General features: G+C 38.3%; 2 protein-coding genes across 3 annotated transcripts in view; one reads left to right on the top strand and one right to left on the bottom strand.

The window, feature by feature from the left end:
• LOC143298802 (uncharacterized) overlaps positions 1 to 10,500 on the top strand; it is a 34,561-nt gene extending 24,061 nt beyond the window's left edge. Inside the window, exons 13-14 of the mRNA XM_076611771.1 lie at positions 1,587 to 1,732; positions 3,186 to 10,500. Coding sequence (XP_076467886.1) covers positions 1,587 to 1,732; positions 3,186 to 3,379 — 340 coding nt within the window. The 3' untranslated portion in view covers positions 3,380 to 10,500. The remainder of the gene's footprint in view (positions 1 to 1,586; positions 1,733 to 3,185) is intronic.
• A 1,210-nt stretch (positions 10,501 to 11,710) lies between these two features.
• On the bottom strand, positions 11,711 to 25,214 carry LOC143298803 (high mobility group-T protein-like). Of its 2 annotated transcripts, none has more exons than XM_076611773.1 (5): positions 25,123 to 25,214; positions 20,830 to 21,028; positions 16,922 to 17,076; positions 14,939 to 15,107; positions 11,711 to 13,300 (listed from the first exon to the last, which is right to left on the bottom strand). In XM_076611773.1, the coding sequence occupies exons 2-5, from the start codon at positions 20,977 to 20,979 to the stop codon at positions 13,133 to 13,135; spliced, it is 642 nt and encodes a 213-aa protein (XP_076467888.1). In that variant the 5' UTR covers positions 20,980 to 21,028; positions 25,123 to 25,214; the 3' UTR covers positions 11,711 to 13,132. The 2 variants fall into 2 exon arrangements, with proteins under 2 accessions (XP_076467888.1, XP_076467889.1); XM_076611774.1 differs by lacking the exon at positions 25,123 to 25,214 and adding an exon at positions 22,138 to 22,172.
• Positions 25,215 to 25,517: the final 303 nt, after the last annotated feature.

Below are 25,517 nucleotides of genomic sequence, written 5' to 3'. Positions count from 1 at the left end.
CACAATGGGAAAGTGCCGGAATGTTAAAACCTGCAAGCTGTCCGCCAGTGTCCAGTGGGAAAAGGACCCTGAAGGAAGATGGGCTGACTCAGTGACCACCTGAGCCAAAATGAAACTGCGATGGGGGACTACAAAGACTGAAAGCATTGTCGTTTGTGGTCTTGTATTGACTGAGAAGAGTGATTTTCACCAACGCAGTAAAATCGCCCCACCACTGGCGAGTAGAACACACAGGTATAGATGTGAAATTTCATCTTCAGTGCCAGCAGGGGTGTTGACAAATACACGGAGTAAACGAAACGTAAAAGAGTGAACGACTTTGAAATCAGAGCTCATGCCCAGCTCAGTAGTGTTACTGGAACTCGTAGTGCACTGTGTACTGTGGGGTGAACGGTGAAACTCGTATTGCACTGTGAACTGTGGGGTGAACGGATGGAACTCGTAGTGCACTGTGAACTGTGGGGTGAACGGATGGAACTCGTAGTGCACTGTGAACTGTGGGGTGAACAGATGGAACTCGTAGTGCACTGTGAACTAGGGGGTGGACGGGTGCAACTCAAACGGTACTGTGAACTGTGGGATAGACAGGTGGAATTCATATTGCACTGTAGGCTGGGGGGCGGAGGTTTGGTGCACATAATGCACTGTCAGCTCAGGAAGTCGACACAGCAGAAAGCAAAGCGGATCGACACACATCACACACAACAAGAAAAGACTGAAAACCAGCTGTACGACTCTGGCGCACATTACCAGCAGGTCCAGGCTCGTTAGGAAGAGGCTGACCTGGTCATGGTTCTTGCAGCTTTCGCTTTCATGTGTGGGCAAAAATTTCAATAGATACAGAGCTTTGCACCCGAGTTAAGACAGGGCATTCTATGACATCAGATACGGTAAACTAAAAAGATATCAAGAATTAAGAATTACCCCTTTGATCTCTTTTGGGGCTTTGTAGTTAAATCTGTATTTTACACCAAAATTAACGTAAATAGCAATTACATTGCATGAAATTGGTGAGGAAAAGTGACATAAATGATCACATTATCTTGTAACATTTCCCGATTTAATCTATCTCCCCACATTCAAACACACTTTACTCTTAGCTTTCACAAACTGTAAAATTAAAGAAAATTATAATTCAAATATTTCATCGAATGGCACAGATTTCGAAGATCTGCACATTTAAGGCATCCCATAATAAAAGGAAACTCGTCCACGGTTATACGCATATAACATCCATGAAAAAAAAAAAACCAAACACATGATTCACATGAAATATTTTGACATCTGCTTTCTCAATAATTTGTGACTGCAGCAGTATCAGTATCAGTAGCTAAAGGAGGTGTCACTGCGTTCGTTCAAATCCATATACGCTACACCACATCTGCCAAGCAGATGCCTGGCCAGCAGCGTAACCCAACGCGCTTAGTCAGACCTTGACAAAGAAAAAAAAAGTGATTTAAAGATAAGATGCAACTTTCCATGTAGACTAGAAACGTATGATTTTCTCGTCAAAAATCAGTACACATGGTTGTGTGTTTTTCTTGGAAATGAAAGTGTTTTCTTTTTTCTTTTTCTTTTTTAACCAGCCCTGGTGGACAGACTGATGGGGACGACGACCGAGTGTCAGTGGCAGTGTTTGCTGGGGTTGTGGTGGTTCTGGTTCTCATTATTGCTGCCCTCCTTGTTGTGGTGGTCTTGTTCATTCATCGTCGTCGCCAAGCTGCAGAGGATGGTAACTTGTTCAATTCACCTTTGTATCGTTTTTTTCTTTTCTTTTTTAACTATTAAAAAATAGTTATCACCCAAGCTATATATATATATATATATATATATATATATATATATATATATATATGTATGTATGTATGTATGTATGTATGTATGTATGTATGCCGTATATGTATGTATGTATCGGGTGTCCCCAAAAAAGTGAACCGCTTTTTGACAAGTATTTTCTCAGTGATAGAGAAATCGAAATCATTGAAAATTTTCACACAGTAACCTTGGGGTATGATCAACAAGTTTTCAAAATATCTAAAAGTTCGGACGCAAATTATGCTAGTATTGTCAAATTCAAAACAGCATGTCAAAAAATCCAGTATCAGAGCTGTGCAATGCAACCTTCATCATGTTCATGCCAGCTGCCAGGTGTTGGCATCTGTCAGTCAGTGTCAGTCTGTGTTGGTGTCAAGTCTGTAAATAGACTTATCGCTAAGATACGCACTACAGGGTCAGTAGCACGTAAAATTCTTTCGCCATTCTTTACACAGAAGACTTGTTCACTTGCAAATCGCTTGCAACTTACTAAGAGATTTGTGGGTCCCTGGGTTCTCCTCCTGGGATTGAATCAGTTCCTCAACACGGTCCTTGTTCTCCTTCGAACATACAGTCTTGTGTCTCCCACTGCCAATTTTACGTGGTACTGACCCTGCAGTGCGTATTTTAGCGATAAGTCTATTTATAATGGCATGACTCCACTCGTTGCCTGGAAATTCCTTTACAATCTTCCTTCCACCCCAGCCTTTCTCCTTGAAACAGTTTTCAATGGTAACACCTTCACTCAAAGGCATGGCTGATCCTTCCAAACTGAAACTTTGGACAGAACTGATTTTGGATACACCCACACAGGCTATTTTTAGACTGACACTGATTGACAGATGCCAAACACCTGGCAGCTGGCATGAACATGATAAAGTCACATAACACAGCTCTGATACTGGATTTTTTGACATGATATTTTGAATTTGACAATACTCACATAATTTGCGTCCGAACTTTTAGATATTTTGCAGATTTGTTGACGTACACTAAAGTTACTGTGTGAAAAATTTCAATGACTTCGGTTTCTCTATCACTGAGAAAATATTTGTCAAAAAGCGGTTCACTTTTTTGGGACACCCGATACATACATACATATATATATATATATATATGTGTGTGTGTGTGTGTGTGTGTGTGTGTGTGTGTATAGAGAGAGATAGATATCACACCACAGCAGGATGAGTTGTGCGGGTGCGCGCGCGCGTGTGTAATATGGAGTGTGTGTGTGTGTAAGCCGTGTGTGTTTGATATTTGTGTGTGTATAAGTGTGTGTGTGTGTGTGTGTGTGTGTGTGTGTGTAAATGTGTGTATATGTGTGTACCACTTGTTTTATCTCACATGAATCATCCCCACCCCTCCCTCAGACCCTGGCTATTCTACTGTATACCCGGTACCAGGCGCTGTCCAACCGCCCCTGCCCCAACCACGCGCCTGTTCAAACAAGCCCAAGCTCAAGCCGAGGCTTGCCGAGAAAGAATTAGAGGATCTCCCAGCGGACTACATCCACCCTATTCCCAGCAGGGGAGAGTTGCTGGAAATCGGAAACGCCGATGTGTGATCGATCTTTGTGTGTTAGTGTGTGTGTGTGTGTGTGCGTGTGTGTAACTCAGACCTGGGTCTTCTACAATCCTGATGTCAACGAGTGACTGATACTATCCTCTTTCCCCCTGGTTTCATTTTAAAATACTTTTTTCTTTGTTTGCTTGTTTTAATCATGTATTTTTGTCCTTTTATTGGAGGGGTATGTGGAGTAAGGGGAGGGGAAGGAAGGGTCGGAGAGGAGAGAGGATTTTGTTGCACACTGGCGTGGTTTACTCTGTTTATTTCTATGCAATTTTTATATAATAGTGTGTGTGTGTGTGTGTGTGTGTGTGTGCCGTGGAAGCTGCGATACGTAGACTAGAAATGAGTGTGTGAAGCAGGGGGGTAGAGGAGGTGCAGGGTAATGTGTGTGGTGTGTGTGTGTTGGAGCTCATGTACGTTTATATGTATTTGACTGTGCTTTCATATCTGTGAAACTGCATGTTTGGTGCATATCTCTTATGCATGTGTGGGTGTATGTGTGAATGTGTGTCTTCATGTTTTACATTTATTTGCTTATTTATCATCATTGTTGTTTTATTTATTTATTTATTTATTCATTTATTTTTTATATATTATTATTATTACTACCTTTTTTTTTTATAAATTATTATAATTATTATTTGTTTATTTATGTAAGCTTATTAGATATTTATTCACCTTTTTTTTTTCTCAAGGCCTAAGCGCGTTGGGTTACGCTGCTGGTCAGGCATCTGCTTGGCAGATGTGGTGTAGCATATATGTATTTGTCCGAACGCAGTGACGCCTCCTTGAGCTACTGAAACTGAAACTGTTTGTGGGCTGTAGTTCCCACATTCACTCGTATGTACACGAGTGGCCTTCATTATTGTTGTGCATTTTGATCTTTCATCATATTTTGTTATGGGTTATTGTTTTCAATAAGTTTTATGTATGGACACCATTTTTTTTGTAAATACAATGCTTAGCATTTCCATAGAATGCATATAACTATTTCTCATCTCATTCAGAAAGTGCTCTTTACATGGTTTAATTTTATTATTTTATTTATTCTGCATTTATAAACAAAATATTTTGCAAAAAGAATGATATTGTTGAAAGTTTCATCTGTTTTTGTAATTTCATCATTTCCAAAGAGAACTAATTTTATGTTTAACATAACGTTTGAGCAAGTATCGCATCTTTCCTTCAAAATGTTCTCAAACTCCTTCCAAAACAATTGAGAGAAGCTGCAAAACCATAGATAATGTTGTATTGAATCTATTTCATTTTTACAGAAATTGCACATGTCACTGTTTGTAATGCCAATTTTCTTCAGAATTTTGTTTGTAACTAAAATGTTGTGACAAATTCTAATTTGAAACCATTTCAGTTTTATCTCTTTTACTTTTTTTTTTAATTTGCATCATGATGATTTCCCAATTAACAATGATATCTAATTTTTGCTCCCACTTAACAATGGAATTCATATTGTAAATAAAGAGAGGTTCAAGAAGAATATCATATATTTGCGAGCCTTTCATAGTAGAGGATATTAAGTGTAGTGCTTTTGGTTGTTCATTACAGGTTTTATCACTAAGATGAATATTGTGTGTGATTAAATAACTTTTTATCGAACGTATCAATCCCATATACACTAAATAATTTACACTGATATTAGATTTTTCTGTAAAGCATGTGTTACTGAGGAAGCACCCATTCTCATCAACAACATCTCTAACCAGAAATATATTCTTGTTTGTCCAGTATTTGTACTTTTAGTGAATTGTGTTGTTATCAACTCTAAATTTGTCGTTATAAAAGAGGGGCTCTGCAAGTACCTCATGAGGCTCTTTTAATTCTACTTGTTTCGTAAAATTCGTGTATGCCTGATACACATCTTTCCAAAATTGGTTACATTCGATATTCAGAAACTTTCTTGAACCATACAGATGTAGTGAATTACAATAAGCAGGTGTAAACCTGCCAGTATTCAGTTAAGCTTTGTTTCCATGTTACTATAATTTTGTTAATGCATACATGCTTATTTGTGGACTTTCTATGGATCATGTATACCTGAAAAATTGTTTTTTTCCAATCATGTTCACCTGGAACTGCTTATGGATCTTGTTTACATTTAAAACTGCTAAAAGATCCTTGGCTGGTTTGCAGGAATGATGCTATCAGGGCTAAGTTTCTTTAGCTTTAGAACACATTAATTCCACGCTAAGGAACATTCTCAACACCAAGCAAACCTAACACTGCTAAGATAGCTCACACAACCCAACCCAGGTGACCTGTAGAATTATATACGTAATTCAGTTGTCAGGATGGAGTTTTTACTCCATTTTGCTTATTTAGTGTACACAGGTGACCTTTCATTTGGTTTTATTTTGTTGATACTAATGAACCATAATACCGCACAAGTAAACCTGCCAGATCAAAATTAAGTTTAGTTACCATGTTACTCAAATTTTGTTAATGCATACATGCTTATTTGTGAAACTGCTTGTAGACCTATTTTTGAGGAACATGTATAATTGTAAAATTGCTTATCATGTTTACCTGTATTTCTTTACTTTTTTTTTTTTACAACTTATGGATCTTGCTTACATGTAAAACTGCTAAAAGATCCAGGACTGGGCTGCATGAGTGATGCTTGTGATAATTTTGATTGGCTTTAGAACATTCCTAACTCCAGGCTAATTCCACACTAAGAAACATTCTCAACACCAAGCAAACTTAACGGTTTTGAGATAGCTCATGCGCCCCAGCCCAGGTGACCTGTACGACTGCTTTATGGACCCAGGTATTTTTGGTAGATGTGGGTGTGTGGACTGTTGTTACACATGGTGTCATCTCTCATTGTTCTCTTCAGTGTTACGTCTCCAGTAGGAAGCGGGTGTTGTTGAGGACCCATACTCTGCACCACATGCCCAGGAGAAAGGCCGTCTGTCATTTCGTTTCCATCCAGCCAACTGTCTTTCTCTCTTTGCACCACTGTACACTGTTCCTGGGAGTCTTAGTTCTGGTCACTAGTTTCATACACTGAGCAGGTCTGCTAACAGACCACAGGCAAAATATCACAGTGAAAAATGAGCCATTATTACAAGGCACTCCTAAATGAAATCTGAATGGAAAGTACCCAAACCTTTTTTCAGGCAGTTTTGAATTAAATGACATTGATTTTGCAGGGATTTATCTATTCATTAGAAAGTTATGTTGTTTTCAGAATTACTTCTATGACCATGAGAGTGACTTTTCTGAGCAGATCAGATATGCCCCTTCTGTTTTTTTTATATTTGAGTTGTGGTTGTTGAAGTTTAAAACCTTTAAATCTGGATTGAAAAAAAAAGTCATATTTTTAACAAATTTGCATCTTCTCTTGTTACTGTCAAATACATATATACATTTTTGTTGTTGTTTCTTTATTTTCATCTTTAATGTCTGCACAATTTTTGGTTGTAGTGTTTTAATCTAAATAAATGGGTTTGAAAAAAAAGAGAGAAAAAGATCCCTGTATATCCATGTTTGTGCCTTCAGAAACCCACCACTTAGTGGGCACTGCACTAAATGTGGTTCACATGCACCTTGACCTTATGGGCGAACACCAGCTGATCACTGATTTTACCACATAACTGGCACCAGGAGCAAAAGCAAGTTAATCAGCTATTCATGCAATTGAAATGGTTGTTAGTATTTACAGGTCAGTCCAACTTTCTTATTTCATACATGAGAGTCCAAAAACTATTTGGTGTAGGTCAGTCATACTTAAGGTCATTTGCGAATTTAACTTCTTCCTTTCTGTTCCTCTATTTCTGCATTTTTCTTCCTTCACTGTTTTCTCCCTTTTCTGCCTTCCCAGTCTTTTTCTTTTTTGAGCAAGCCATGACACTTTTTTTTTTTTTCTCTTTTCTGCAGTTTATGATGTACATCTGTGCTGTTTTGCTCTGGTGACTAGGTAGTGAATTTGTAAACACTGGAATAGGCACAAGCTGTCAATTCTGCAGAGTTATTTGCATATATGATCTCATGTATGTTTTGTTTGGCTTTGAAGTATTTTGTCTTTGTTTTCATACTTTTTTGTTTTGTAATCTGGGGATGATAATTTAAGCAGAAGGGTTATGTCCTCAGCACCGTCAAGTCTTATTTGGCCAAAGGAGCTAAATGGTTAGGATAATGTTTAATGAATTGTGCTTTGTAAATTGTCGGTTGGTCTTATGTTGCTACACTTGTGAGCACTGGCAAAGGTTGCACACACCTGTGTTACCACACTTGCCAACACTGGCAAAGACAGCACACGCCTGTGTTGCCATACTTGCCAAAGACAGCACAAACCTGTGTTGCCACACTTGTGAACACTGGCAAAGGTAGCATACACCCGTGTTGCCACACTTGTGAGCACTGGCAAAGGTAGCACACACCCGTGTTGCCACACTTGCGAGCACTGGCAAAGGTAGCACACACCTGTGTTGCCACACTTGTGAACACTGGCAAAGGTAGCACACACCTGTGTTGCCACACTTGTGAACACTGGCAAAGGTAGCACACACCTGTGTTGCCACACTTGTGAACACTGGCAAAGGTAGCACACACCTGTGTTGCCACACTTGTGAACACTGGCAAAGGTAGCACACACCTGTGTTGCCACACTTGTGAACACTGGCAAAGGTAGCACACACCTGTGTTGCCACACTTGTGAACACTGGCAATGACAGCACACACTAAGGTCAAGAGAGCCATCCCCTCCCACACACACCAACACTGACAAAAAAAACCCAAAAAACAAACAAACAAAAAAAAAGCAACACTCACAAGCTGTGTCATATATATCCATTGTTGAGTCTTAAAAAAAAAAAAGTCAACTCTGGCAAAAACTGCAATGGCACATTTTTTTTTTTTTTTTTTTGTTTCTCCCACAGTCAAATCAACAGGAACAAGTATACAAATATTCCATTTGTCATAACATGTCTCCAGATGAATACAGTACAGTTATATACAGTCTACATAGTCAGCCAACCTGCCACTTACTGACAATGCAAAATAAAAAATCTAAATGAGCCATGACAAGACAAATAGAAAACCAAACATGATTTCTGAGGTTACTAAAACAAAAAAAACCCATCTATTTGTGTCAAATCTCTCTCTGAAGCTCTGGAAAACAAAGTTTTTTTGTTTGTTTTTTGTATATGTTGTTGTTCTTAGCATCCCCATGTTCTAACACATTTATAGAACCTCCTTTCTCATAATAACCAAAGTGTTTAGATAACCCCGAGTATGATCCTTATGGTCAGTTCATTATATGAACAGCATCAAGATCCGCATTTTAATAAAACACACCAGAGTACGTATTTCTTCTCCTTGGCCTTGGATTGTTTGTTTCACGCCTACAATAACAACTAAACAAGACATGAACCCCACCCCCCACCCCCACAAAAACCAGCCTGCTGTCCAGACTGCAGACATCTGCTGGTTGTCATATCCTTTAAAGCAAACATGACTGTTACAGGGTAAATAATGAAGACGGATACAAAATGACACTTCCACTCTACATTTGATGAAAACAGCTCAAACCCCATGACAACATTGTGTACCTGAAGGGGTGAACACAACAGTTCCACCTCTCTCCTTTCAACTACAGCCCGATATATTCCAAACCAAACTCCAGCACATTCCAGTGAGTGCCTGTTTTACAGTCCACACCTTCTCAGCTTTGCAAGTAGAGTTGAATGATAGTGTTCAGCTGTTCACATGGGAAATGCATCATCTACTCAATTTTTCGCACATCGCTTGGAGCATAGGACATGCCAGGACACCCCCTTCACCTGGTGGTTTGGATTGTAAATACTCTTCAAGTCTCCTGCTGGATTGGATGGTACTGTTATTCATGTCTCTTGCTCTACCTCCAGCCAAGCTCTGTCAAGCCCTTAGTGTCCTCACAGTTAATAGCCCCACTTGTTATATCTAGGTACTGGTAAACTGTGCATCATTTGTGATCTATCTCTAAAATACAATTGCAACTTTCTGCAAAGGATGTAGGATCAACAATACTTTCCCTTCAGTATGTATATGAGATTTTACAATAAACAACCAACAGATTAAAACAAAATAATCACAAAGAATGAATGATAAATAATAACTAACAGGATTGAAAGCAAACAGTGAAAAGAACAGGAAGTAGCAACCTCAAACCACATTGCTTTTGCAATGCGCCTTGCGTAGATTTTCCCTTCAAATATGATCTGAATCTGCATTATTTCCTCAACAGCATTACAGTCTGAGGACAAAAGGAGTATAGCTTGTTTATACTAAAAGTGGATGATATTCTAATGCAACATTAAGCTAGCATGCAGCATTTCCTTAGAATATATTGCTACAAATTCCCAATTATCTTCACTGAGGAAAATACTGCTGAAATGTACATTAAATACAAAGAGAATTTCAGCTAAGTATGGAAGGAAACAATAAAAGTTTTCATCTTTCAACATGGGAACAGGCAGATGACATTTTATCAAAGTACATCGACAGCTTCTCTGACAAACTATTTTACTGGGGAAAAACAAAGGGCTTCCTGACGGTTTTATTTGTTAAAAGTATCAGCCAAATGCAATGTTGAGAAGAAAAAAAAATGCAGAAACCAACACTTTCACACACAAATACACCATTTCAGGTCACTGAACAATTGATAATCCCAGTAGATCTGTTTACTAAGAGCTGTCTAAAAGTAAGGTTATTGTCATATCTTGTGGGCTGAGAAAGGCAAGAGGCAACATGAAATATATACACCCATCCCACACCCTCTCAGCAGAAAAATGTTTCATAAACTCCCAAATTGAAATATATACTAGACCTCCTGTCATGCAATGAGTAACTTTTTCACTTGTCCCGCACCCACCTCCCCAACCCTAACAATACAATGACTTAAAAGGACAGGAAATGGTTAAAAAAGAATAACACCACAACCCCGAAATGGAAACTGCACCAAGAACTGATGAGTCATATTAACTTTGATGAACCGAACACCGAGTCATATTAACTTTGATGAACTGAACACCGAAATGAGAATTTAAAAACAAAGCAACCTTTAACATCAACAGAATCAATGCAAATAGAATTATCCAATGGCATATATATATATATATATTTTTTTTTAAAGAAAAAAAAGAAAGAAAAAAAAAGCCTCTTATAGAACCATGAAACAGCTAGAAAGGATGAAGCATTCACAATGTACACAGGCCTACAAAACTCCCATTATGTCTCTCTCCCATTCCCACCATGCGTCCATTCCTCTCTTGCTCCATGCACAGGGGCTACACCCTATATATACACTGTACACCCAAACGACAACCACCCTCACCACCACATTACCAGCCAGCCTCAAATGGCTCCCCATCCTGTCCTGCCAACCCACACCAAAGACACCAGATTTCCCATCTTCCTCACCCAACTTTCCACCTCAAATCTCATGGCACCTGCACCCTTTTCTCTTACTCATATCCTACCTTAATCACCCCTCACTAAAGACAGAATTAAAAACAGAAGCACTGTGACTCAGTGACCAACAATGAGTTCATTAAAAATTATAGGGGTCAAAACTGAAATGCAGATCTAACGCTTTCTGATAAAGTTATCTGGCAAGATTTAAGTTTACCAATCTTATTTTGCTTGACTAAATTACACTGAATTCATGACTGAATTAACAACTATCAAAGTATGAACTGGTTAGATTAAGAATGCCCATTACAATGCATTACCAAGTTAAAAAAATGAAATGTATGTCATAACTTTTTGCTTTTCATTTATGAACAAACAAAAAAATGACTGAGAGGTGACACAGAGGATTAAGGAATCCAGCAGATGATTACTACTTTCCTGATGGGGACAACCACAATTTGACCGGAACCTGAAGTGGGAATTAGGGGAATGAGATCATGTAACCCCCGAGCCCACACAGAACTGAAGCAGTCTCTTGCATCCTAGCAGTATCATGTGCTCAATGGCGTGTGTTTGTGAAAGTGTGTCGATAAGGAGATCACCTTACCATAAGGAAGAAGTGGCCACACATTATACAGGATTTGATTATGAATAGGTATGTGATCATTGCCGACACAGCAGCAAATGTAAGATGCTACAATGATGCTGTAACCGAAATTGCAAACACAGAATGAGATAATCGATTCTTTTAGTTTTTACAGAATAAGATGACGAGGGCTGCAGCCTGTGTACCAATTCAATTCAAAATAGTTACCTGTGGGAAAAAAACCAAAACACATAGATAAATGATATCATGAAGTATATAGATGGTGCTGTATGTGTTGTTGGGTTTTTCTTTTGTGTGTGTGTGTGTGTGTGTGTGTGTGTGTGTGTGCCAGAGAAGAAAGCATATATGCAGATGTGTGTGTGTGTGTGTGTGTGTGTGTGTGTGTGCAAATGGAACAAAGAGCAAGAGGTACAGTATGAAGCAGCTTTGTGTGAAACAAGACTTGGTGGCCGACAGCAAAGGAAATCATCCGACATAAAAGCACTGAGAACATAGGAGTCACAGAGAGCATCTGCCTGCCTGGGGCATTCACACACTGAAGCATCCACACCATGTTCTGTCTGCCCCACTCCTGGAGGCACTGGGCACTACTGAAGACCCATCATCAAAAGCACACTCCCTGGGTATGGTGGGTCAGATACCTAAGAGGTCAGTACCGAATCAGTGAAAACAGTTAACAAACAACTCTGTCCCCTGTCAATCCAAACAGCCTCATCTAACCAGTAGTCACCATGTCATTGTTTTCTTCTCTTTCTATTTGAATGGTTTTCACCCCACCCCCAACCTTTCCTGCTTTCATGTGCAGTTTTAAATGTATTTCTAGGAAACTTTTCCCAGATTGGTCTCTCTTTCCACATAGAGCATGTTTCACCAAAACTTAAATGAAGAAGACATTTCTCTCTCACTCAGGTATCCTCAGTTCCAACAGATCATCTGAGTTCTCTACATTACACCGACTTAGCGGAGTGCTGTAAAGGTCCGAGTGCTGTGAAGGTCTTCTGTGCCCTGCTTAGACCTGGTATGGTCACACTGAGACAACTCTCAGTTACACAGCTCCAGCAGCACTTATTGTGTGTCATACATGTACACAAGCAGACTGTGACACATCAATGTCAGTCACTCAACCCTTACAGCAAAGAGGACATAAAACCAAAATGTGAAGGGTCAAAAAACATAATAAAATAAGAACCACCCCAATAATCTTTAGGAGAGTCACAGATACAGTTGCTGCTGCTGTAAGAATTGAAGAACTGACTGCACAGTGGCTCTGAAGTGAACAGCTCACGAGGCACTGTCACAGGTAATCTTCTGAACGACAGACACTGAACAGTTAAACACTGAGACTTCCACACAAGGGTCAGCATCACTGCCTACAAAAGAGAACCAGGAATCTGGAAAGGCCAGACACTGGTACACGATAGACGACAGATGAAACCAGGCAGGAATGCAATGCTTACTCAGTCAGGAGTCATTCGCACCACACCCAGGAACAGTCAATCATACACATTCACTGACACCTGACTTGCATGAGCTTTGACAATCCTTCCAGTCACATACAGAGACCTTTCAGACTGATGACGTGATGATGACTGAAAACACAACACTGCCCCACCAATGAACAAGACTGATACACTCCCAAACACCACCAGTCAGCCTCACCAACTGTGACAGATTGCTCCTCATCTTAAAAAAGAAAAATAACAAAACCATCATCTCTCATCAACAGATCTACTAATCATCATCTTCCTCTTCCTCCTCTTCATCTTCTTCCTCCTCCTCTTCTTCCTCTTCCTCCTCTTGTTCCTTTGCAGCAGCTTTTGGGGGTGAGGGTGCCTCTGCTTTGGCTTTCTTGACAACAGGCTGTGCTTTGAATGTTCCGTTCCTGTACTCGACCATTTCCTGCAACACATCACACTTGTGCTCAGACTCCAACATATATTGCTGCAAGTAAAAAATTACCTCTGTGCAGTGCATTTATGAATACTCAATATGAAATCCAGAGAGAATGACCATCTGCAAGTCTGCTGATGCCAACACTTCTTGGCACTGTACTGCTGTTAACAGTGTCATGTCAGTCGTGCGGTTTGTTCAATGTGGTATGCTTTCATTTTAACCAGTTCAGTGCCAGAGAATTTTGAAAAAAAAAAAAAAAGAAGAAGAAGAAAAAAAAAGAAAAAAGGTGCTCTCCCCTTGCCAGGGAATTCTGAGGATTCAGGGGTAATAAATCACAAAAATTCTAGCACAAAAGCTATGGGCGATACAGAAAGAAAGTAAACATTTTTGTAAAGGCAAATGAGTGTAGATTCTTCTTCTGGGCTTTTGTTCCCAATTAGGTTGATTGTAGGTAACTGTTCAGGCATGTAAAGTCAAGATAATAATTTTTGTGCAACAAAAAGTCTATTTCAACCTCTACATCATGATATCCAAAAAGAAAAGAAACAAAAAACAGCTAGAAATAGCAAGCCTATTGTCAGATTATACCTGTAGAAGAAATTAAAACAGGCTATAAGCTTATGAAAACAAATCACAGCTCTTACAGACATGTAAGTAAATCAGTGTCCCAGTGTGACAAAAGTGAATGAAGTCAACATGAAAGGTCAATCAGTCCCAGAAACTAAACTGGCTAGCTTTTTGACAGCAATGAGCGTTAGCAAGTGAGAGGGTGAAGTTTTTTGATTACATTCACTCCTTTCAAGTTGCATGTAGGATGAAGATTGGGAACAAGCTGCTTAATAAAAATACCTTACAATACTCAATGAAGTCTATGCCTACATCAAAGATTGGTAACCACTAGTAGATCTATGCATTATCTATCATTAAAAAAAAAATAAAAAAAAAAACCCGCAAAGAACACAATAATCCAACTCTGCGCACACTTGCTGTTCTAGGAATCAATCCATATAAGAACAGAAAACTTTTGTGATATCTGAATGATTAAGTTTTTACACTGACTGCACAGGATGCTGCCTCCTGTTCTGGCAATAAAACTGTCTTGTGTGGCAATAAAACTGTGTCTCGTGTACAGAGTAACAAAATAAGCATTAAACACTGAAGCAGTGTTGCTTCTATGCTTTTATTTTTGGAAAAAAATGGGGTCAAAATCTCACTCTGCTGGTAAAATAGAAGCACCTGGATGCCACTGAATACAAGAAGAGGGCATTTACAACACTGAACTGATAATTTGTATTATTTCTGAATCATGACAACTCATGACTCAAGAATGAAAAACATTGTTAAGAGAGCCAAACAATAATGATGCCTTCGTTTATTGTTTTCTTAATGTCTCTTGTCCTTTGCATTTGAAAGAGCCTACTTCAAATGCAACAGAAATTTAAAAAAACAACAAAAAAAAAAACCAAAAAAAAACCAACCCAAAAAACCCTCTACACAAAAAAACACACTTAACCAATTCAGAAAGAATGAAATAAACAAATGAAACACAAATAACTTCACCAGAAATTCCTTATGGTCATTCCAGACAATCGAAACAGGTGGTCAAAACAAGGGCTGTTACCTCCTGACATTCTTTGTCCTTACCTTATCATAGCGCTCTTTGTCCTTCGAGGCCAGAGCTTCGAACTTGGGGCGGTCGGGCAACGTCTCCCACCGTCGGCCCAGTTCTTTGGCCACATCGGCCACACTCAGGCCAGGCTTCTCTTTCAGCAGCTGGGGCCGAGCATCAGCACAGTAGAAGAAGAAAGCAGACCTGCAGCACAGCACAGCACAGTAATCAGTCATCTCTCTGAACAGTTCTGTCAACACTACGCATTATACAGCACCAATCATTGCTATGCACTGTTGGTGCACAGTGTGCATTCTACAGCATCATTCATTTCCTTGAACTGTTGACAACAACAGCATTGCACAGCATCTGGGATGCCTTTGCAATGTCTGTCAACAGTGGCACTATAAAGCATAAATCATCTCTTAACACAGTTCTTTCAACACTGAGCATCATTCAACATCAGTCATCTCTTTTCAGTGTTATCAACAGTAGCATTTTATAACAAACATGTCATCTCTTTACACAGTTCTGTCCTCACTGGGCACTATACACTAATAGTAAAAATGCAGCTTCAGCCATCTCGTTGCACAATTCTGTCAACACTGCACTGGGAATTCTACAGCATCCATAAAACGCTTTTCCATGAGCAATGGCATTAACAGTATCAGTCACCTTTTTGCACAGTTCTCTTAACACTAATACTATACAGCATCCATCAACTCTGTTCATTACTTTATACCAGCATTATACAGTGTGAGTCACTCTGGACAGTTCTGTTGACACTGGCATCATACAGCATCACTTATTTCTTGGCACAAGTCCGTCACCAAACAGCACTATACAGTATCGGTCATCTCTTCGCACAGGTCTGTCAACACTAGCACTACACAACATTAGCCATCTCTGCAAAGGTCTGTCAACACTAGCACTACACAACATCAGCCATCTCTGCATAGGTCTGTCAACACTAGCACTATACAACATCAGTCATCTCTTTGCACAGTTCTGTCAACACTAGCAATATACAACACTAGTCACCTCTGCACAGTTCCATCAACAAAGGCATTACACAGCATCAATCATCTCTCTGCACTGTTGTCAACACTAGGAATTATACAGCAGCTGTAAATCATTGCAAAGTTCTAACTCTGGCATTATACAGCAGCTGCAATTTGTTTGCTCAGTTATGTCAACAATGGCATTTTCACAGCACAAGAGGCCTGGCAGATGCTCTCCTGTGATCACTGAACAATAAAAAGTTATTTCCAATTATTTGGATTACATAAGACAGCTTTGTTGCTGCAACAGGGAGATGTGACCACCAGACTCAGCAGTCTGTATGACATAAGGGAGGGTTTGCAGACCTACTTTTATCTGATTTTTGTGGAGGTTCCCCAGTTAGTTTTCACGAGAATGTGTGCACATGCACGTCTCCAATTCCTGTTTCTTCCAAGTTTCCGAAAGGCTCAAAATTTCATCGTGGAAATCACTGTTCTGACAAAACAATTTGGAACATTTTCAGTGATTACTTTTTAAAGTTTACAAGATATATAGTTTTATAACTGTACCCATTATTTGCTTTACTCGTCTATGTTTATTTTCAGTGCGTTTCTTGTCACATTTCTGCTGACATTACGTATTCAAACTGATCCATTTATAAACTCTGCCAAAAAGTTGTCCAAACACAGGCAGTGCAAACTCAGAAAAGCTCATTACAGTGGTGGGCTGCCTATGATGTCATATGGCCTACTTCTCACTCTGCAAGCGATGAAAGGTCCACTATGAAAGCAGGCCAGCAAACCCTCCCTAATAATATTTTAGTAATAACTAGGATCATACCTCTGAGCCAGCATTCATATGCCAAGATAGAAACTGTCACAGTACTATTATCATTTCCTGTGTGTAGATTTTCTCTATGGATTTTCTCCATACACACTTGTTGTCAGTGTCTGTGGGTGCTGAACAGTTCTATTTCTCCTACTTTCTTTTGATTCACACGCAAGACAGATACTTACAGATTCCTCTTGGGTGCATTGGGATCCTTGGGCCTCTTGCGCTTAGGTGCCTTAGCCCCTTTGGGAGGTACATAGGACGCCATCTCCCGATCAAAGCGCACTTTGTCCTTCTCTGCCATCTCTTCAAAGCGGCGCTTTTCTTTGGGAGTCATTTCCTATAAACAGAGAAAGTTACTGCCAAACTACTAGGTGTTCAAAATGTCAACCAAATATTATCAGTATCACTACTGGTATCATCAGTATTCTGAAACTGAAATGGCAAGATGAAATAAGTATTGCTGAATGATTTCATTCATTGACAAGTTTTACACATTTACAAATTCAATGAAGCAAGAGGGGCAATGACTTCCTGGCTCACACATTATTACTTCTGAATATTTTTCAAGATTTTTTTTTCCATTCCATCTGTTTTGTTTTGTTTTGTATTATAATGAAATTTACTGCCATCCAGTCTGTGTAACGTTCCAACTCTTGAGTAAATTTAAAATCATTCCCTTAGCTATGTTACAGGTTGTGTATGTATCTATGTTACTGTTAGTGTGCTTAGCAATAGTGTAAAGTGCATGAAGGAAGTGCATGAGTGGAGACTAATTCTAAAGCACACTGAAGAACATTAAGCAAGAATATGTGTTGAATAAATATAGTTCATAATGATTTTCATCTTAAAACTGCACCTGAAAGAATATGTTTAGTTTAATACAGCCTTTAAATTTTTTTTTAATTTTTTATATCCTTTAACAATTTTTTTTTTTTTTTTTTTTGGGTGGGGGGAGAGAGACAACTGAAAAATGGTCAGAGGATTTCAAGGACATTCACATGCACTTTCAAACCTGCTGATGAATGAAGGCCATAAGATTTCTTATTTGTCATGTAGTCAGTAATGTCTCCAACTTTATTAAACTAGGTATGTGATCAGTATACAAATATTATTTTTGACTTTTCATGCCATGTCTTATGACCAGTTACTAACCAGACTGTTTCAAGCTGACCAGGTCAAAAAACAACTAATAGTAACTTTGTTCTGTAACCCTCAGACCTAAATCTGGAGAATTAAACGATTTCAGTAATGACAAAATTTAATCAGTTTAGTGCCAGAGAATTTTGTATAAAAAGAGTGCTCTCCCCTTGCACAGGAATTTCTATGATTCAGGGCTAATAAATCAAAACAAGAACAAAAACTATAGGAGATACAGAATAAAAGTAAATGTTTTTGTGAAGGAAAATGAACAAGGATTCTACTTAATCTAAATCTGGGCTTTCCCCCAATTATTTTGAATCTATGTAAGTTGTAACTATTCAGGCATTTCAAAATGAGGATAACAATTTTTATGCATTAAAATGTCTATTTCCACCTTCACAGAATGACACCCAGAAAGAAAAAATACAGATGGAAATAGCATGCTTATTGTCTGATTATACCCGTAAAAAGAATATACAGTGGCTTATAAGTTTATGATAACAATCACAACACTTGTAGTGTTGTAAGTGAATAACTGTCCCAGCAATGACTTATGTGGGTTCCATCAAGAAAAAAAAACACCCAAACACCTTCTCAGAGAACAATCCGTCAAGCTTTTCTTATACCTAAGACTATGAGTGTCCCCATTTATAGGAGCCAAACACCTCAAAGAATCATCCGTCAAGCTTTTCTTATTCCTAAGACTATAATCACAATGTGTATGAGTGTCCCCATTTATAGGTGAGAGAGCATCTATGATATTCCTGCCCTCCTGGTTGGAACTGACCCAACAAAGTGTCTGCTGTGCATCTGGTTTGTCTTCTCTATAAGAAGTCGGTCAACTGATCAGTGACAAAAAGCTTGAAAAAGTGAAAAACACAAGCTACCCTGTATTTCAAGAAAATCGTGGATTGACTGTTGCCATTCCTGGCAGTGAAAAGTCATGAACACTGACAGCTGCGTCACACACCCTAATCCCCCACCCTCTGTCTGGCCTTCAACATACTGTCTTACTAGTTACACCACTCCTCTCTCTCTCCTACACCTATTCTAAAATTGCATGAAAGTACAGCGCCTTCACTGTCAAATCATCATCACTTGCTCAGAAATTATGTCGGACTGGACAGATGGACTGAATAAAGAGCCGGATATTGTTGTTAGATTCATCACTGTCGTGATCACCTTCAAGTTCAAACCAATAATAAGACAAGACAGATCCATTTCTCATCATTATACATGATCATCAGCACAACTTGCAAAGCTGTGTAAATCCACATACCAGGACAGTGGGAGTAGGACCATTGTCTTCACCTGTGGTTGACACCTTTCTAGCATGTGAGGCAAACCCTCTTTACACGCATGCTCCAAGTGGTCCAGTAAGCAAATCATTATTGAGATAAAAAGGGTCTTCCACCTGGCGAATGCTCACTTCAATTTCAACATAAAATTAGATAGTATGTGTATAATCCAGACATATCAAACTAACCATTAAGAGAGTGTATATGTTTATTGTACCAAACTCCAATCAAGGAAAAATTGAAATACATGCAGGATGTTTGTTATAGGCATATCATGACAACGGCAACACTTTTTGTGGGACATCAGCTGACGTCTAATACTGTAGTACTAACAGACACTCAACTGGTTTAAAAAAAAAAAAAAAAAAAAAAAAAAGCTAGTAATTTTGAAGATACTGTAAATATTTGATTTAACTGGCTTCAAGAAGCTATCTTTTATTCGTTTTAGAAATCTACTACTTAGAATTTTCTCTGTGTGAGGATTTTGGAGACTACTGACTACAGCAGACAGACAGTGAGAGAGAGAGAGAGAGAGAGAGAGAGAGAGAGAGAGAGAATGTCAATATTACAGGCTTCAGAAACCTGAAGCATATAATTTAAAACTAAAAAGCAAAATGAATGATTTAACTCATTCTACTCCAGGTAAGAGATAACTTGTACCATGATTACTTCCTCCATGGACCAGGTACGAGTATTCTCCTACAAACACACTTTTCTAATTTTGTTCATTCTTGATTGGTACAGCTGGCATTCTAATCTGAACCATTTATTGATTCCAGAAGTACGAAAACGAAGTTTGTTTGACTGATTAAAACAGCAATTTTTCCATCGATTTTTGCCGTTTTAGTGAACCACCGTCTTATCTGCAGTGGTCTCATGCAGTGCTGGTCCACAGGAGCTGAAGCAGGCATGTAGCTGTGGGGTAGAATGAGTTAAACCAAAGCAACATATTAGGTTTTTACTAATCTAGGTTATAGTTTTGCATTATTTGTTCAGTTCCAAAGAGGCGCCTAATCATGTAGGCCAGTCCAGCTACTTACACCACATCTGCTGTTAAGAAAAAACACACACACACACAAAAAAAAAACCAGTTGCCCAATCTTCACATGAATCTAACATGCTGATCAGGCCTTGAGAGTAGACTCTAGGTTTGTGTAAAACATTAACAAAGTGATAAACTGATAAAGACAACAACAACAAAAGAAAAAAAAAAGGATGGGTGGGTGGGTTTAAATACAATAAAATATAGCCAAGTCAAAGTTATTCATTGAAAATAAATAAAATATTCATGCAAGGACTAAGAAAGTAATTTCTGGATCTGATGTAAACTGAATGTGCTTTAAAAGCCCTGTCCACCTTTGCCTCATCATTGTGGCCTGTTTTCAACTACACTGTGGTACCAAGTATTACCTGGCTTCAGTTCTGGTCTTTCCCATGAATCTTAAGATCAGAGTGTTTTGTTCTTTTCTTCAGAATCAGATAACTCACTGGCATGCTTATCCAGGTCCAAGCACTTCAGAATTCTGCTTAGGTTGTATCTGCATTAATTATTTACATTACATTTATGATAAATAATAATACTGACACCATCCTTTTGTTCCTGCAATGCCAAGACTTTTTTTTAAAGAAGAAAAAAAGATTTTAAAAAATACCTTCCATTTTTCAGCACACTTTTTGGTGAACTCAGCAAAGACAACTGATTCACCAGGGTGCTTCTTCTTATGCTCCTCACGGCAGGTTTGGACAAAGAATGCATAGGATGACATGCGCCCTCTGGGCTTTCCATCATCCTTTTTGCCCATAATGAATAGAAAGATGGTTCCCTTTTGTCAGGTTTCAAGGAAAGTACACCTGTGGAAAAGAAAAAATTATCACAATTATGTGTTTTCTTCATGCATCAGTTTAATTCATACAAAAAAACATGGTCATCAACTTATAACTGATGATTAATACTTATGTAATAACATTAATGGAAATCTGAAGACAATTATCATGGAACAGTAATACACGAACACTGTTCAGTACTGCAGCAAAGCATTTTTAACCACACAGACATCAATCACTATTGCACGTTTGATGAAAATTTAATGAAAAAGCCAAGCTCTAACATACTAACATTTCCCCCAAGCTCTAATATACTTAAAACATTTCCCCCATCAAGCCATGCTGTAAACTTTGAACTCTGACCCCAACTCTTTAGAAGTATGAGGTTTTTATTCTCAGCATCTGTGCCCAATCACTGTACCAAGCTTAACGAAGGGTGGATTCAAGACCCTATCTCTACCTTATCCTCAACAGTGCAACTTGTTTTTTTCCTCCCATATTTTGCCAGAATTTACCATGACCTTGAATTTCAACAGAGATGTCACTAAGAACAGCCACAATACCACACTGAAAATTGGACGTAAGATGTGTTGTGAGCTCTAATGTACTTAAATCTCACACAGTCACAGTGCTCACATGATCACAAAAAGGGATGACAGGAAAAATCTCATGAATTTCATTAAGTTACTGATTAACCTTTTCATTATTAATTATTATTTTATTAAGTCTTGTTTTCGTAACTTGCAGTGAACTTGCACTAACTGCAGCTGCTGAAAAAATTCCACAGTCAAGAGTTTACCATATAAACTGAGCTGCTACAGGCTGGTTTCATACTGTAGACAGTTTTCTTTGTTCATACAACTACAAGTAAGTATAAAAAATAAGTACCGTCTCTCTTTCATATTCTGTTTTATTCCTCTGTGACATTTCAGGGTAAAGTTTCATTTTTGTTTTCAATGTTCTTTTCATGGTCATGGTAACTTTTTATTTACTGCTTTTACTGAGTTGAAAAGACTGAACTATTCACTTGATGGCTGCATGCTGCAAAGAACCATTAAATTCTTAAACATGTTCTACAGATAATAATCTATCTTGTTTTTGGCAGTTATGGAGCAAAACAAACAAAAATCCCTGACCTTTATAGTTCACTGCAGTGTCTGTTCCAGTAATTCTCACCTGCCACAAGTGTTTCCAGGGCAATAAAGATTGAGGACGAACAAAACAGACCAGAATATATCAGTTTTAAAATCAAGGAATATCTCATTCATTTACCTAAATATACACGAACGAACAATCACCATGCACAACCAGTAACAACACTAGCATTTATCTGTTTCAATATAAGATGAAGCAAAAACCAATATATCAATACTTATTCACTGCTAATTCAATTTCAAAACTAACAAGAGAGGCAAGGCCTTCAAGACTCACTTGTGATTCACTTAAACAAACAACAACAAAAAAACAAAACCTAATCGTTAAAATGTGTTCTGAATTTGTTATTATAAAGCTACGGGTTAAAAAAGAAAAAAAAGAAAAAAAAGAGAAAAAAGTCCTAACCAGATTCGAACCCAGCGTGTTTGGGTGAGAAGAAACATCTTACCCATTACACTATCGTGGCTCCTTGTCTGACATTCTAAAATTTAATATTTGAAAATACTTTTTTAAAGGGTGATAAATCAATTGTGGTATTCACAGTGAGAACGCTGTTTAAATGATATTATTCTGGTGTATCTTGGGCATTCAAAAAATCTTTAAGGGCAATAAAAAATTCTTTTTAAGTCTGCGGTAAAGGAGACGTGGCTATAGAGACGTGGCTATCAAAGCAATCACGCTGCAACATTTAGCCATTTTCTCTAGATCTAGATAGATGTACAAGTTTTGTTACACCCGCCGGGAATGTAGTACTAGTATGACACAGTCGATTCAATTTCTCTTTTAGTTTTATGTTCCTTCTAGTTTTATAGTTTTAAAGTTGATATGAAAATTGACATGGTCGATTCAATTTCTCTTTTATGTTCATTCTAGTTTTATAGTTTTAAAGTTGATATGAAAATTTAGTATTTTGTTAAACTAATAACATGCAGAGCCAAGTACAAGTACTTCTAAACGTCATATGAAGTGAAAAGGACTTCATTTTGAGAATAGTCAAGACTGGACATTTTTTCGTTTCATCAAATCAACTTTCCATCACATGTTATCGTGTATTGTCCATTGAATATAGGATTGAATGGGAAGGTCAACAACTTGAAACAAAATGGCGTCGTTCGCATTCGCGAAGAATATGAGCACACGCTTTGAATGTGTATAAATATGTGTACGTAATTGATTTTTGCCCATGACCTTCAGGGTTCAGCCAATAGATCTATAAAATCCACTCATCGTACTGATTTTAGTATTTTCTGAAAAAGACCACTTGGGCGAATGAACATAGTGAAAGCCCTGTACACTGAGAGTAAAACACACAAGCTTTTTATGTACTGAGTATAATTTCAAAATGTAATGTTTAAGATGAGAAAGATCAATTTAAAGCAAATTTTGTCCCCTAGCATTAATTACTGATTAATTTCCCTTTTTTACTATCTGCACCAAAACATTTGCAAAATAAATAAAACTTCAATGCTTAGCAAAAGAAGTTCCTGTTTGAACAAAAATGATAATAATGACTGCTCTTGTTGTTGTGTCAGAATATAAGATCAAAGTGCCAAGTTTAGAGAATAAAAAAAAATAAATGTAACAGTAAATGCAGTTGCATATAATTTGGCTTTTTTTTTCTTTTCTTTTTTGTGTGCCCATCCCAGACACGCAATATTGTTTTAAACAAGATGATTGGAAAGAACTGAATTTTTCCTATTTTTATGCCTAATTTGGTGTCAACTGACAAAGTATTTGCAGAGAAAATGTCAATGTTAAAGTTTACCACGGACACAGAGACAGACACACACACACAGAGACAGCCGAACATTGGGTTAAAACATAGACTCACTTTGTTTACACAAGTGAGTCAAAAACAAATAACAAAAAATTAATAATGACAAAAAGAAATAACTTCATGATAGAATTTTATGGAGCAGCGGGAGGGATATATGTGATAGTAATGGGTTCTGGATCTGCTGTCAGAATAAAATAAAAGCGACCTTGTTTGATTCTATTAATTCATCTTGTAAAAGTACTTATCGTTGCTCACAACGGCTGCTGTTTTTACCGACAGCTTACCAGATTTTTGGAATCCACGCAAAATGTGGGTAATGCGCGATAAAGCCAGCAAGTTGATAAAAACCGTTTTATAAATCATTGCTCATAATTATGGTCGATGGAAAATCCGATGGGTACAACCATGTGTGACCACTACCACTACGTGATGGCTGCATTTTTCACACAACTCTCAAGATCAGTTCCCTGACGCTGTTTTCCACCGCCTGATATGACCTAAAATAAATGTCCTTTTTCTTCGCCATGAATGAAACACGAGCTAAAAATAGCTACTTAGAACGGCAAGAAGACCCAAATCACAAAATAGTGGTCGCTACGATCATTTTTCCCCCAAGTTTTTAACCCCCTGTCCCGATACGCGCGACGTACAGAAGCCCGGGGAGCTATGAGCAACTTGCAGTTGACAGACTTAGGCCTAGTCCCCCAGCACTTGAGCCTGCTGTTTTGGCTGCCGTTCGCAAGCGCTATGACAATGTGCGTTCTCCAGCGGCCGCTGGCGGTTCCGCTCAGACTATGTAAGAAACTGAAGATGCATTGAAAGTCAGCGATTCAGTTTAAGGACGCAATCAGAACACAATTTCAACAATGTGAGTTGATTTGATCACAAAATGTTAAAATTTACAACATAAAATAAATACGGGCTCGATATCACTGAATAATTGAAATATTTTGTGCTGCCAGATTCCCCTTCCTCCATTGCTATTGTGCAGACATGGCGCGCGGCTCGACACAGTAAGGTCAGTATTATTGAGCAGTTGCCCCGGGAAAATCGCAAATCCAATGTGTTCTTATGACAGCAATATAAATACACATTTGCAAACTTGAAAGCGATGATTAGTCTTACGTAAGGTGTATTTTTTTCTTGCCAGCACAATGTTGTTGTTTATAAATCTGTGTTAAAATCTTACCTTCCTGATACTCCTCTACACTGTACAGAAGCAATTCGCTGAAGACCCACGCCACAGTTGTCGACCGTAAGGCAACAACTGCAGGAACTCCCGCCTATCCGATTGGTTAGATTCAGATTAGGCGCATAAAGTGACCAATCGCAGCGCAATAAACTTTGACGTCGTCAGTGTCCTCATTAATATTCTAACAAATAAAACAACATCTTTTGATCACATGATTTGAAGAATACTGCTGACTGTGGCCAAAATATCAAGTTGTGCTTAAAGCACATATACCACAGTATGCTCTTTTTCATATGGAACACACTGAGCTGAGATTCATACTGACTGTTAGAAACAGACCCGCAGAAATGTTGATAAAGTGAAGAAAAGTGTCTTTTGTGGGCGGGGCAAAC

Source organism: Babylonia areolata, chromosome 24, assembly GCF_041734735.1.
Source record: "Babylonia areolata isolate BAREFJ2019XMU chromosome 24, ASM4173473v1, whole genome shotgun sequence".
Classification (NCBI taxonomy): domain Eukaryota; kingdom Metazoa; phylum Mollusca; class Gastropoda; order Neogastropoda; family Buccinidae; genus Babylonia; species Babylonia areolata.
The sequence above is the reverse complement of the archived record's forward strand: the minus strand, read 5'-3'. Positions and strand labels throughout refer to the sequence as shown.